This window comes from Madurella fahalii (genome assembly GCF_045866475.1).
Source record: "Madurella fahalii IFM 68171 DNA, scaffold_4, whole genome shotgun sequence".
In the NCBI taxonomy this organism is placed as follows: domain Eukaryota; kingdom Fungi; phylum Ascomycota; class Sordariomycetes; order Sordariales; genus Madurella; species Madurella fahalii.
The window spans coordinates 4,780,836-4,796,488 of NW_027263974.1; the positions used below are offsets into that span (position 1 = coordinate 4,780,836).

The 15,653-nt window shown below is 50.2% G+C and overlaps 2 protein-coding genes across 2 annotated transcripts; both read right to left on the reverse strand.

The window, feature by feature from the left end:
• Positions 1-8,690: 8,690 nt before the first annotated feature.
• MFIFM68171_08378 (uncharacterized protein) lies at positions 8,691-8,993 on the reverse strand (the record flags this gene model as incomplete). The annotated part of the gene is made up of 1 exon (XM_071063798.1): positions 8,691-8,993. One exon carries the CDS (start codon positions 8,991-8,993, stop codon positions 8,691-8,693), a length of 303 nt encoding a protein of 100 aa, XP_070919899.1.
• A 1,756-nt stretch (positions 8,994-10,749) lies between these two features.
• Positions 10,750-13,368, reverse strand: MFIFM68171_08379 (Vegetative incompatibility protein HET-E-1; the record flags this gene model as incomplete). Its single annotated transcript, XM_071063799.1, has 4 exons — positions 10,750-10,757; positions 10,832-11,228; positions 11,281-12,889; positions 12,938-13,368. 4 exons carry the CDS (start codon positions 13,366-13,368, stop codon positions 10,750-10,752), a joined length of 2,445 nt encoding a protein of 814 aa, XP_070919900.1.
• Positions 13,369-15,653: the final 2,285 nt, after the last annotated feature.

Below are 15,653 nucleotides of genomic sequence, written 5' to 3' on the forward strand. Positions count from 1 at the left end.
TTGGGTGTCATATAGTAAAGTACTTTATATCCCTTACATTCACCTTGGAGCTACATGCAACCTCCCATATCCTCCTCTCTAAAACGTCGGATATTTTGTACTGGAAACAGACTGTGCTAGATGCATCATCTTGTCATATTTTCGGGTGCTTGTGGTGCCGCGCAGAGCATACTGCAGCTGAAAACAGGAAAACACCGACCGTCAGGAATTCTATGACCGACACCTGGACGAAAACAAATCCGAATCATCCCGCAGCGGTGATGCGGCTAGGCCATGTCCTGCCGATATCGCAGCCCGAACTCTTCAATACACGGCCAATATTATAGAATAATGCTGACTGATTAAAGAGTCCGGAGGGGGAATACAGCGGTTGGCTCTAGAAAGAAACGCCGGTGACACGTTGAAAGTGATATACAGTTGATGCAAAATTCGCTCTGATCAAGTCAGTTGTGAATGCGACACTTTGTTAACTAGTCTGTCAATGTGTGAGGGATGTCGGCCAGTGTTATGGGTGCAAGCTCACACTAGCAGGGGCCCTTATGCTGGGATGGTGTCACTCGCCTGCAAGTCAAATATTTGGGGCTGTGGCGTCTTGGATTCGGCCGGAGTATCCTCCGCATGACATCCTTCAGAAATACCACCTCAGCGCTCGTCCCCGTACTCTACTGCCACGGGGTGTCAACGTAATACGGCCAATGTCGTGGCTACTGGCCGGCGGTTCGCCGCTAGCTGACATTCCTGAGTGATGTTCATCGTGCCCCTGCTCTTACTGGCGAAGTACTACCAAGGCCAAATGTGCCCCGGATTCAAGAATCAATTTGAGCTCGCAAGTTGGACCCACAGGAAGAAAAGACCTTTCATCGCAGGTTTCCGAAGCTGGAGGACGATGAACCACAGGCAGGCAGGCCAGGTTCTACTGTAAACTTGAATCGCGCCTCTTGCTTCAAAGTACATTGTGGAAGATCCTCCCTGCAGAGTTTACCGCCAGGAGAACAAGTGACCACAGAGTCATTCATTCAACGGATGCTGGGAATTCCTCACCCCCGCGTTTTGAGAACCGTAGAGAACATTGTAAACCCGGTAGACATCTTAATTTCGGCAGAGACTTTTCCACTATACTTTATTCCGACCCTTTCTGTGACATAATAACCCTGGCAGACACGGGTCAATGGAGAGCGTAGCGCTAGGGATTTGTTAAGGTAGGTATCTACTAGAGCACGAGATTGCTACGCCCTGATTTCCGCACTCCCTGGTGGATATGGCCGTTTGATGAATTTCTGAAGCGTAAGCGATATTGGTGGAATATTAAGGATCTTGAGCGAGACGAAAGCCAGTGTTGGCGAGGTATTGTAGCAGCGGGGGTTGTACGGTGGTAGCAAAATAACCCTCCAACCTCCCATCTCTCTATCGACATTCACTATCGAAGCATCTCGCAACCGCTTGGCCCTTAATCTTGGAACTTTCCCACGCACACCCGTACGTCAATTCGTCAACAGCACTCTACCGATGGCAGACAACGTCGTAGGCTCCGGCCCTATGGACCACGGAATGCCAACATTTTTTCGAAGATGCTACTTAGTCAGACCGTCTCGACACATCGAACTCTGACAATTCTTTGGGAATGGGGTGGCCAGACTGGGATCAATCGTCTGGTAATATCGAGGCGCTATAAGTGGCTTTTTTTTTTTACTGACCCACTTTTGAGGCCGCGAACCTACATTGAAGCTCATTTCCCCTAAGCCAATCCGGCCCCTGCAAATGCTATTATCGTCCATAGGGATCACATGCCTGCATATGCGATCCAATATGGACGGGTTCCTGGAAGTGATCGCACTTATCGCTACGGCCGTCACTTTTATAGACCTAATGCCCTAGGGCGTCACCTCGCGCCTGTAGCATAGAAATACACACTTCCAAACTGTAGCCCGGCTGGCGAACGTGGGTTTAAGAGGCGTAACCATCTGGAACAGCATCTTAGAACCCATTATAAACTCGACAAGGAAGAGTTGAAGGAGTACTGTATATTACTTGCCATACAATGAGTTTTACGGAGACAAGATAAAGAAATGTATAGGACGAAGGTGTATTATAGTATTGTTTTATCGGATATAAGGGGAATAGAAATGCAGGTTGGTATAACGTTATAGATCTTGTTTGGATTTCCAAGCTACTTCAGGCTCAGCAACCCCGTATTCAAACCAAAACCAGTACAGAATCATAACATATAAGCTGCAGGCACTATCCCCCCCCAAGATAGATTTCTTCTAGCTTAAGTAGAACAGTGCTATCTTATTAACCTAAATCGTATAAAACGCCCTACGGGTTAAATATACAGCTCAATAGGGCCAGTAGCCCTGTTAGCATTTACGATACCTAAAGTGCAATTACTGCTCTGCAATTGCGGTTCTGCTTTTACTACAGTATTGATATCATTGTAGAATAATATTTATAGTAGCTTTATAAAGGCGAAGTAGCAATGTTTGTAAGTAAGATCGATTAACCGGCCTCGTAGGGCCGCGTCTTGCTATATTAAGGGGTATTCACTATACTTCTTCTGCTCCCGGTCTTCCAGCTTTTTTTAAGTCAAAGGTCTGTTTGCCAAAACTCGATTCGAGGAATGTCCTAGCCTCCCCGACTGCGGAACTGGATGTAGTACAGGGTTGGACAACATGGTGGGAGTAGATTATATTGGTATACTACCTATATATCTATGTCTGTACCGGTGACTACCTCGAACTCCTCAGTTCACTAATCCGCTTAAGAAATTCCTCCTAGAGAACTTTGATTCTTAGTACTGTACTAGAAATAGCAGGTAGTTCGCCCCTTATAGCCCGCTGTGGTTATATCAGACGTTAGAAGCCTTGTGCTACAGTGGGGTGCTGTGCCCGGATATTGATGATATTGGTATGCCCGTTCTGCGCAAATTTCGCCTTACAATTATTGCTTAACCAGTAGGTTCTGCCGGCATCCCACCGACCCCATTACAATGCTACGCGATGATTATTATATAGAGCATTTGGGATAACGTGGTTTATAAGCGAAAGTCCCACCGAATCGCACCTACCCAACAAAATGCATAACAATTCCACTAAAGCAGCTCAAAACAAATAAACTACCTAGAGTCGTCTTCTTCAGACGCGCCTACAACTATTTGACAGGTCCGTGCATTATGGCCGTGCTCGCTGTAGTTGCTACAACGCTGTACGCGTGTCTTGGTCCTCGGTTTCCGACCACTACCTACCTGCGTTTCCTCCTTGATCTGCACCTCAACCTCTTTCTGATCCTGTAGATCCTGTGCATCCTGTATACTAAGCGATCCTCCTTGCTGTAGCTGTTGTTTTTTGGCCCTTCGGCGCTTGCTTAGTGCCTCATTTTGCTGCTCGGAGGCTCTGGTTCTCCGACTTCAATAATGCTAACTGATGCATTATCTTGGATGTCCCTTTTGCAAAGACACAACCGCCCTCAAAATCTCAGTTAGAGAGCTATTTTGATACTGGGTAATTCGAGTCTTTGTGAGGGTAGACTACGAGAAGGCTTCGATTAGGTTGTTCGGGGTCTTAGAAACCTAGGTATAGGTACTACTAGGCTGGGAGTTCGATGGTATTGGCATCTTAAGACGGTGTGAGAACCGGCCGAGCGGGGTCGGTGTGAGGCGCGGTCTGGAAGCCCCGGAGCCGCAGTGTAAGCAGGTCCTAGAAGCAAGAACGGCACTAAGCCAGAATAGCATAAATGGCGCGTCAGATGAGCGTCGAAGGAGCGTGCTAGCAGGGAGAAAGATGAGGCAGCGGAGCGGGGTAGTAAACCCTAGTGATACTGCCACGGGCATAAGAAGGAGGGCTGGAGACAGAGCTTAGGAGAGAGGCAGAGTTCAATGAGACCACCACTCTACCCCTAACGAGCACTCTGCTCCCACGTTGCGCGTGCACTGCTTGTACCCTGACACTCTGGTCTTACTACCCTTGGATCTCCTAATCCTCACACAAGCCTTGCTCAACGCTTCCTCTGTTGTAGGGCTTTGTCTCCGACCTTGGTCTCGGCCCAGGCTTACCCACTGGCTAACAGTAATAGCAGCTCTCTCAGGTACTGTTAGCTGCTGCGGCAGTGGGGTCTACGGCCCCGCCTCCGTCTTTGGAACCTCCTGTATAGCCTGTTACAAGCCTCTTGCGTGGCGAAATATATTACTGATCGCGGGATTCTAGAACTCATGAAGCTAGTAAAAAAGGCGAAGATATATAGCATGGATATCACAGAAGTCAAAAATTGGGATGGCGAAGATGATCTTACGTAGGACGATGACGATATGACTGTGGACAGCGACACGCCGTCGCCGCTAGCGCATGTTCTGCTGATCTATGAAGCAGTAACCAACGCAATAAAGACATTGCAGTCTGACCCGGCAAATGTAGAGGCATTGAAGCATATTAGGGTCGATATAAATGGGGAGATTGCAAAGCAAAATAAAGAATTCGGATTTCCAGAGGACCACTGGCTTCTTAACGAGATTCCTCACGTCTAATTATGTATGGGCGCTAAAACAGTATGAGAACCTTTCAGCTTTTCTGGAAGAGACTAAGTTACAAGAGAAACTACAGACTATAAAGGAGGAGTTCGATAAACTCATTAAATGTTATTACTACCTAACAGCCTGGTCTATTCCTGAAAATTTTCTCGAGATTGTGAAAGCCGAGGCTGCTAAGCGAGAGGAAGAAAGGCCAAGGCTGCGAAGCGGAAGGAGGAGGAAAAGACTAAAGCTATGGCCGCCGAATAGACCGCCGAGGCCAGGGCTGCAGATATCACAGATGCTACCACGAAGGCAGGTATCACATATCTATGGGCAACCGGGGTGGCGGTCGACGGGGCGCGAATCTTAGCCGCAATGCTCATCCTCGGAGACCAAGTTGGCTCTCTCGGCCACCTGGTTGGTTCCGGACATTGGAGACATGGCGAGTTGCCGCAGGTCTGAAACATGCGCGACCGTCATTGAACCAATAGAAGTCGACCCGGAATCTCTGACGAGCAACCGGTGAATCGGGGACGGCGGCCAGTGGCGTCAGTTACATATGTCTAGGGGTGTTGGTGACTAGCGTAAGCGTTGGCTGCTCTCCAGCCACGCTCGGTACCACGCAGCTTATGCATGTACCGCTCTCTGACCGCGGGGGATAGCTCTTGTGCTCTATGCTACCTGGCGCTCTGTTATAGGACCGGCGCGGGGGTTTTGCACACTTGGGGCAACCAGCGTATCACATGCCCACCGGAAGGATACTTCGGGGAGCAAGTAAATCCGCGCTACCTGATAAAGAATAAATCCTGACTTCTTCGCCTGCTCGTCGCCTACATTACGTTCTCAGAGCATATCAACACATCCAAAAATGCCATGGCTTACCCCCCCGCCTAGTGCAGCCCCGCAAACCCCACCACACGTTGATCAGACCGATGTATACGACTCGGTTAAAAAATGCGTCGAACTACTTAGTGAAGATGACCAGTCGATTTCTCTCGGAAGATGTAAGCACGCTTCCCCAAAATCATCTCGCAGTCCACCCCCTTACATATAAAATAGGTAGAGGTAGTATACAGAGCGCTCAATGATACCAGCTCCCCCTCCTGGAGCACCCGTGAACCTGCCCGGTGTGAGAAAGTCCTTTACTTCAGAAATCGCCTTCACGCTAGAGCATGTTCCTCCGGCCACCAATGTGGTTACTTCCAGTAATCACTCCCAAGCCTGCGCTCTGTCGGGTGCTCTCGTCAGGTTGATTCCCTTGGAAGCTTGTACATGACAACCATCCAGGACGGAAGACGGCGGCGCAAGATGACCCAGTCTCTTAACCGTCAGACCAGTCTCTTCAAAATTGGATTCCAGCTCGAGACGTCGCAGCCGGTATCATTTTCTTTCTTCCTTTCTCTTTTTTTTCTTTTTTTGGTTTTTTTTTGGGTGGGGGGGAACCGGCCCCAGTGATCGTCTTGACTTGGTGTTTGAGAGGCACAGCGGCGCTAAGCGCGTTAACTACTATGCAACCGAGCCCAGTTCTTTTCATTGAAAACCCAAGCAGAACTTACCTACATGCTGGATACGTAAGGGTGAGAATATCGGTGGCATAGCTTCGCCTAATGCGCTTACTTAGGCCCATCAGGGGATAGGTAAAGCTTATGTCAAAAAGTTGGGTCACATCCGAGAAATCACACCTAAACTCGCCAACTTTAACGTACATCAACTTAACAAGACTTCGCCAGGCACTAAAAAATCCCAGAAAATTCTAGTAGAATGAACTTTGCCAAGCTATTCGATCAGTTAAATAGTTTTTAATTTCTCTGAAATCGGTAGTAACTGATCTTGGGTTGAATCTAACTGTATCGCGGGTCCCATACAAACCTCTGCAAAACCAGCAAAAAATAGTGTGACCCAAATTTTTGACAGGGACTGTAGACGAGGGCGTAGGGCCATGTGCATATAGACAAGAGCGCGTTATGAACCAACGGTATAATATAGCGGGATTTTAGTGTTTTATATTACTATGGTTGGATCTAGCTATCCTTGTGTAGATTCTGCTTCCTCTGGTCAGAGGAATATCGCACGCAAAGGAAACCCTCAAGTAAAGCTTGCAAGCAAGTGATCAGGAAATTGGTGAAGCTAAGTAGGAGGAATGACGTGATGACCTTATTTAAGGAATCGAAATATGGCCCCTAGCCAAGACAGATTTTTGAACCTTGTCTCGGCAGGTGCTGTTCTTCGCGGGGACTCCAAGACCTTGAACAGCTTCCGTGAGAATAGGGGATGTATATCCGACAACGCCGAGGGAGGTTCAAAAGCATATCAAGGTCCGGATCCATCTCTGAGAATCGCCCCTCTGGTGGCTCAATGGCAAACGGATACTGTGGAAGTGAGCTATTGCGACGGACGTAGTGGCAAAAATACGGTCGTTTCGGCGACTGTGTATAATCTGTGGCCTAATGCGCTTAATTATTTCAGTGAGTCCGCCGCTATTACTTCTATGACAAACATTGGAACACTGACACAACAGAATTGCTCCTGGCAAAGCAACTCAATCTATTCAAGTGACTGCTAAAACTAATTGGATACCCTATAAAGTTAAGCAATTGGGCTAGGGCTGGGATAGACGTTGAGCGACATAAAAATGAAGGTGTAACCAGGCTAACGACTCGTATATGATAGCTCCTAAGGACATAGGTGACGTGCTATGAGGCATTCACCTCTTCACTTTTCGCCTCCATTAATGCTCAGTACACTTTCCCTAAGCTTCCCATCTCCTCAATAAGCAAGTCAAACTTCTTGTTCACCTGGGTCTCTAAATGGTCTATCCTATCGTTGAGCTCTTCGCGAATCTCTTCGACCTCGTTGCTCTCTCCAAGTGAATCCGTGCTTCAGCTCCGTCGCCTGTTTTCATTTCTTACCCTGCCACTGCTCCATGGAGTTCCGCGCTTGCCATTCCTAGGTCGTCGCTCCCCACGTTCCAAGCCCTCCCACGGGGGTTGAATATGATCTCTAATGCATACGCGCTCGATTCTCTATTTAGCACTTCCAGTCCCGAGGAGCCTAATGAGATATAAAGGAGTACACAGTTCCATCCCCCATTCCATAAATACAAGACACTGTGCTTCGGGATCGTTTATACAGCCATCGTACTTGTCGAGTAAGGTGTCGGCAACCCAATGCCGCTCTTTGAACTTGGCCCGGTTATTGAAGGTCCACTTCGCTTTATCCACCTTCATCTCCTTTGCTTCCGGCAGTTTGGTGTAGTCCAAGGTCTCAAGGAGGCCGGCCTCACTTCCTGAAACAACCCTGCGGATTAGCCGGCCGTCTTCCAAAGTTTCAATACACACCCTATAACCCGTCCCTGCTTCTTCGCAGCAACTCCCAGTATTACAGTGACCAACTCGGAGTCATGGCTTTCGGCCTCAGCAGCCAGGTCTCCTCCCTCGTTGTCCCCTATATTCGGTCCAAACTCGGTGTTGCCTGGGAGTTCCGCATCCCAGGAAGACCAACGACTATCTTACCCGGCTATCGAGCTGGACCTGACCCGAACCGATATCTTGAAGGATAGGATGAAAATAGGGTGCGTATTCTATTCCAATCTACGAAGACGGAGAGAGCTAGAGAGAACCAGGAATGGCTTGACGATATTCCCGGTGCGCGCGTTAGCGTTGAACGGGGGTACCCGGTGAAGGCGGATGGAGTAAACAAGCTCGCTCTCTTTGAAAGACTAGAGTCGGTCAACCTCCGAGAGGATGTCGCGAAAATCATTGGCAAGGAGAACCCAACGCAAAGTGCACATCCAGATCCACTTTGACTCCGATAACCTCCGCCCTTACCTCTGCTTGCAGCGCCTGCTTGCCCTCAACCAGGTCCCTCAAATCCCCGTCTGTCACCACCTCTGTCACGTTACAGAGGCAGTTTCCGTCTTGGTTGCGACATCCACCGCCGCAACGATTCCCCCGTCCAAAGCCGACGCCGTTTCCGCGACGGCCATCTTGACATTGACCAAGGCGTGGATCTTCACGCTGGTACTTGACGCCGTCGCGAGAAGAAAGGTCTGGTAGAGGCGAGCCGAATGCTGCAAGCCTTCTCTCGGTCCGGGGCCTGACTGGCGGCCGCCCAACAGCCACAGCCAGTCGTTTGACGCCGAAGATCGTGCTGCAACATCGCGGTCGCGGGGTGTTCCTTCGGAAATCCATCACTCGGCGGAAGCAAACCGAAAGAACGTTATTTGACCAGATGCATGTCCTAGGACGAGGGTATGACCAAAAATTGCCGCACATGTCGCCCGATAGTCAGCGGGAAGCCAAAGGACGCTCTTTCCATTTTGTGTGACCCAATCGTTATCGATGAAGAGAAAAGTACTGGCCGGTTTCTGGTTTCCAGCGCTGCTTGACGCATTTGGGCTTGAGGTTATCCTCAGCAGTCTTCGGTCTGTCCCGGGATACTGGCCATTCTCCGAAAACGATAGACGTGTAAGAATGCTCTGTAGTTCGAGCATCTGCCGATGTGCGCCAGTCGTCGCATCCCAGAGCCGAACTGTGCGATCGCCTGAAGCAGACGCTAGTGTACTGCCGTCCGGCGAGAACGCCACTGCACTAACCCTACTGCTATGCCCCTCGAGCATCTGCCGATGAGCGCCGGTCGCCGCATCCCAAAGCCGGATTGTTCGATCGGATGAAGCCGACGCGACCGTGCTACCGTCCGGTAAGAATGCTATCGAGTTGATACAACCGCTATGTCCCCTAAGTGTCTGCCGATGCGTGCCGGTTGCTGCATTCCAAAGTCGGACTGTTCGATCCCCTGATCCTGACGCGACCGTATTACCGTCCGGGGAGAACGCTACCGCCCAAACATCACCGCTATGCCCCTCGAGTGTCTGCCAATGTGTACCGGTTGCTATATTCCAGAGCCGAACTGTATGGTCGGATGAAGCTGACGCTAGTATATCGCTATCCGGCGAGAAGGCTACTGCGCTAACTTTACTGCTATGCCCCTTGAGTATCTGCCGATATGTACCGGTCGCTGTATTCCAGAGTCGGACTGTTCGATCGGATGAAGCCGATGCGACCGTGCTACCGTCCGGCGAGAACGCTACTGCACTAACTTCACTGTTATGCCCCTCGAGTATCTGCTGATATGTACCGGTAGCCGTATCCCAGAGGCGGACTGTTCGATCAGATGAAGCTGATGCAACTGTATTACCGTCCGGCGAAAACACTACTGCCCAAACATCACCGCTATGCCCTTCGAGCGTCTGCCGATGTGCACCGGTTGCTGTATCCCAGAGCCAAACTGTCCGATCGGACGAAACCGACGCTAATGTACTGCTATCCGGCGAGAACGCTATGGCACTAACCTCACTACTATACCCCTCGAGCGTTTGCTGATGAGTACCGGTTTCTGCATCCCAAAGCCGGATTGTTCGATCGGATGAAGCTGATGCGACTGTGTTACCGTCCAGTAAGAACGATACCGCGTTAACACAATCGCTATGCCCTCTAAGCGTCCGTAGGTATGTACCGGTAACCGCATCCCAAAAGCGGACTGTTTGATCGGATGAAGCTGATACAACTATGCTACCGTCTGGGGAGAATGCCACTGCGTTGATACAACCACTATGCCTCTCGAGTGTCTGCCGGTTCTCGCTAGTCGCCGTGTCCCAGAGGCGGACTGTTCGATCGGATGAGGCTGATGCGACTATGCTACTACTTGGTAAGAACGCTACTGCCCAGACATCACCGCTATGCCCGTCGAGCGTCTGCTGATGCGCGCCGGTCGCTACATCCCAGAGACGGACTGTTCGATCGGATGAAGCTGACGCTAATTTACTACCATCCGACGAGAACGCTATTGCGTTAATACAATCACTATGCCCCTTGAGTGTCTGCCGATGTACGCCGGTAGCTATATCCCAGAGGCGGATTGTTCGATCGGATGAAGCTGATACGATAGTGCTATTGTCTGGGAAGAACGCTACCGTCCAGACATCACCGCTATGCCCCTCGAGCGTCTGCTGATGTATACCGGTCGCCGTATCCCAAAGCCGAACTGTACGATCGGATGAAGCCGACGCCAGTATATTACCATCCGGCGAGAATGATACCGCCCAGACATCACCGCTATGCCCGTTGAGCGTCTGCTGATATACGCCTGTCTCCGTATCCCAAAGGCGGATTGTTCGATCGGATGAAGCCGACGCAACCGTGCTACTGTCCGGTGAGAACGACACCGCGTTAACACAATCGCTATGCCCTTCAAGCGTCTGCCGGTGCGCACCGGTAACCGTATCCCAAAAGCGGACTGTTTGATCGGATGAAGCCGACGCGACTATACTACCGTCCGGCGAGAACACCACCGTATAGGCATAACCACTATGCCCCTCGAGCGTCTGCCGATGAGCGCCGGTCGCCGCATCCCAAAGCCGGATTGTTCGATCGTATGAAGCTGACGCGACCGTGTTACCGTCCGGCGAGAAAGTGACTGCGTTGACATAACCATCATGCCCTTCAAGTATCTGTAGACATGCATTCCATTCCGGATCAACGTTTGGCAATAGCGAGATCCATCCAGATATGTAGTCCTCGAATGATCTTCTTATTACGCTTTTCGTTGGCGTAAAAATGATTGCAGAAGAATAAATCTGGAGGGGATAGAGATCGATAATCTGGTGGAATCTGAGGATAAATCGGGTCGCGTCATATAAGAAAGTGGAGACTGCGGTACTGGTATCGGGCTGAACGGAACCTGTCAGCGAATATCTGTGAATCTGCTGCGGTATGCCATACGCTGGTGAGATCATATAAGCCCCTGATCATTGCAACACTCTCAGATATCTTTCCAAGAAGACTTAGCGCTTCCAGCCAGTGGAGGAAGTAACTTTGGAGGAAGATGTATACTTGATGGCCGTCCGTTATGCGAGCCTTGCTCTGCTTAATATGGTAAACCCAATATAGGCACGCGTATCGAACATCTGTTGGCAAATGCGAGTCTATGACCGACGGTTCAACATCCGCACGAGCCATTCCGGGCATTCCCAGGTCGCAGATGTCCTTCCTCAAGTGACCAGAGAGGAGATCCAGGCATCTAGTCGCAATCCACTCATTGGTTGCCTTCTCGTCTACCCAGAACGGGTTCGTGCCGCACTTTTCGGGATCAGTGAGGAAGTCACGGAATGACAGATGAAACATCCTGACGGGAGATTTAGTAGAGGCAGGCACGCTGAGCACAGAGTGGAGTGATTCAAGTCTGCGAATAACGACGTTCTCTGGTATGCCGAGGAGGCGGGCCAGTGGCCGTATTGTGAGCGGTTCGGCTAACAGCACGATCGGGCCTACGACCATACGGAACTCATCAAGAAGGTATCTTTTGGCTGCCTCGGAACCAACAAGCAACCGGTCAAGGACCGGGCGGTAAGTCGCGTCCAGCTTGTCGATCTCGGGCTGCTGGATCCCTGACCGATATTCCAGGACCTTTGCTAACTGGCCATCGGGGTCGCACCATGCCGGGTCCCGGATAAAACGACTAACAGTAGCTGCAAAGATAAAGAGCGGAGTAGCCATCTCGACAAGGGCTTGGATGATCTGGGAACCGGGCCAATCCGGCGGGAGCTGTCGGTCGGTGGGAGATAGAGCGTTATAATCGTTTCGGATTTCTGCGAGCTCAAAGTCCAGAAATGCAGCGATGTCATGCTCAATAATTGCCTTTGGGATCTCGTGTAGGACCAGATCCTGGTATTTGCCTTTGATGTTGCTGAAGCCAAGTCGGATTGGCAGCTCGGGTCTGCTCGTGAGGAATGCTCTTAGCTGCACTGAACTCAGACTTTTTGCCTGCGACAAAAGGTAAATGATGACTCTGATGTCGTCATCCCGCTCGCACTCGTCAAGGGCGTCAACGACCAAGATCATTTTTTTGATGTCGCCCGGACCGCTCCTCAGACTTTCCAACGGCTTCAAGATGAGTTTCTCAAATTGCTCTTTCAACGCCTTGTGCGTGACTGCAGGGTCGGCTTCGATGGCAGCTCTGACGGGCGATGCCAAAGCAGGCTCCATGGCGACAAGCTGAGCAGCGATGGTTGTGAACAGAAGAGCTGCGTTGCCCCGATCTCGCTCGCCCCTTTTGAAGAAGAAGCTGGCGCCGAGAAGTCCCTTGTCGGCAAAAGATTGCGCGATCGTGCGTGATATGGTGGACTTCCCGGTCCCTGCCATACCGTTCAGCCAGAAAATACATTCGCCTAATGGATCCTCCGCCCATCCCTTTATATCCTTGAGGAGGTCGACCCGAGTCCCGGGGTGGCATCGCGCGTCGTGCTCGTCCGCGTGAGAATCGAAGGCTGCATCGTTCGCGATCGGGAGCTTGGAAAGGACAAGTGTCTGGCCGACACTGAGGACCTGAGTGCTATAGCCATGTGAGCTTGAAGTCGAAGGAGGTAAAGCTGTAACGTACGCTCCGTCGATAGCGAGAACCACAGATAATGTGTCTCGGTACCCTTCTAAGTTCTTGATTATACTGTCCACCTCCTTGCGCTCGAAGGGCCACTTGAGAGCGCGAAACCCGAACCGGCTCATCACCTTGCGCGTGGATCCATGATTTCGTTTCTTCTCCAGCTTCAATTGCAGTTGTGTCAGCTGGGAAAAACAGTCGCTGAGTCCATCCCACATGTCCTGGGAAGTTCGAAGCCTCTTGCCATTCTGACTCTCTAGAAGCTCCCGCACGCCGTGCAGAGTGGTCTTCAATCTCTCAAGTTCTCCTTGAAATCGTTCAATATCGGATCTGGCATTCTTGACGGCGGAGGAGTATTGAATGCAAAGCGATGCGACTTTTGCGGACAGCTCAATCACAGTGATGACGCTCGCTGCGGATCCTACCCCTTCCATGGTGTTGAGATCTGAAATGGGTGAGTTGTCAAAGCGAAATGTCGAAGCGTGGGAGCGGCCAGGTTTCGCGAGGTTAACGAAGCGGCGCTCCCAGAGAGTCAGACGATCAAGGTGGGCAGGCACGCAGCTTGTGCTTCCAGCCACGTGACGCTCCAGGGCTGACACACTCGTACCTGTTCAAAATGCGTCGAACACTTCAATTGCTTTGCTTAAATCGCTTAACATAAACATAAAAGGCCTTGAAGTCAGCTATGCGGGTAACAGTGGAGGAAAGCGACTGCACTCGGCCCTCCTCGGAGGTATGCGGAAATACGACTGCAGAACCCGATCAGCCGGAGCCTGTCCTGGATTCGCACGGTCGGCCCAGGGTCCGCGCGGCACCTGTCAAAAGGATCGGGTGCCAAAGGATCAGGATCACAGGATCTAGTGCGGGAGCCAAACCCATGTACTCTATTGAGCTAAGGAAGACTGGCAGCCAACTGCGCCACTGTACGGACGTCATCCTGTACGTGTATCTCGTCTATAAAAGGAGCCAACTCTCCAGCGAAGAAGAAGGCAGAAGAACAACACAACGGGGACAATCAACACAATCAACACAATCAAGACAAGACACACAAAAAATCCTGAACTGTCATTTCCCAAGATTCAGAGGTGCCGTGTTTCCGACAGCACCGCCTCCAGCCTCGGATTGAACTAAGGCTCCCAACAAGCCAAATCAACTCAAGCCAAGCCAAGCCAAGCCAAATGGGCCAATTTTAAGCCAAATCAGCAAAATCGAGATATTTAGCTTGACTTGTGAAATTTGCCAAGGATTTTCAGCTGTCAACCTTAGTAATACACCTGTCAGGAGGTGCTGTCAAAAAGGGTTATGTGTCAAAAAGGTCAGGAAGCTGGATCCTGGATCTGCAAAACACGAACCCGGATCAGTGTGATCCGGATTAGTGTGACTCGGATAAGTGTGATCCGATCTCTCAGAGACCCGTCAACCCGGGTCTCCATGGTCCAGGAAATTGGGAATAAGAAGGAAGTTCACCTCCGTTAGACAAGGAAGAAAACAAGACATCCTCAATTTTCGATCCTGAATTTCCATCCTATATTTAACTCCGAACGTTCAGAGGTGCTGTACATCCGACAATTAAGAGTCTCATTCGCTCAACCTCCAATTAAGCCAGCCAATAAAGGAAGTACATTCAAAAGCATCTCTGAACCTAATTCAAGATGACTGCTATTAATAACGATAAGACTGTCTACCTGACTAGTTCCGACGACTGGGAATCCTGGAACCTCTCGGAAACACGGCACCTCTGAATCTTGGGAAATGACAGTTCAGGATTTTATGTGTCTTGTGTTGATTGTATTGATTGTGTTGATTGTCCCTTTTTCTGTTGCTCTCCTCTGTCCCGTCTATCTTTGCTGGAGAGATTGCTCCTTTTATAGACGAGATACGCGTACAGGATGACGTCCGTACAGTGGCGCAGTTAGCTGCCAGCCTGCTTTAGCTGACTAGAATACATGGGTTTGACTCCTGCACTAGATCCTGTGATCCTGATCCCTGGACTAGCGCCTGACCCTTTTGACAGAACCTACAGTTCCAAGCCCAGGCCGTTGCCGACAATATATGGGCCCAGATTCAGGGTCTTACTCCATTTCTCAGCGAACCTACAGCTCCGGACCCAGTACGTTACAAGTACAAAAGCCCTACCTAGTCAACTATTATGGCTAGAGGCTGTACTGAATCTGTAGTTGAGGACGACCAGACGGCAACCCCGGTAACGGGTTCAACTACGTCAGCAATTGGAATCGGCGACCTTACGGCAGACGGTTTTCGTACTTTCCAGCTCGAATAGTCTATTTACCAAGCTGAGCTCAAGAAGTACGAGTAATAAACCGATAAGATTAAGCGGCTGAAGTAGTAGATTCTAAAGACAGTTAGTTTATATTACCAGCTTACTTCCTATAACCCGACCGAGACAATCTCAGAGTGGTATTCGGCTCTTCAAATCCAAGCTGGGATTAGTGACGAAAAGGCTCTTTCGGACGTCCGCGAGGCCTACCGACAAGCTATTAAATCTCTTATACGAGTTCCTAAGAACCTGATTACCTGGTCCGAAAAGCCCTCTCTAACATCCAAAAGAAGAAAGTTCCCGAGGCCTTATCAATAGGGGCCTAGTTCTAGGATTTCACTAATACGGTAAAGCCGATTATGAACTACTGGGTTATAACCTATAAGTTAGTAAAAGGAGTAAAGGCATTGCAGTTAACCCTAACTTATCGAGAGGTAGCTA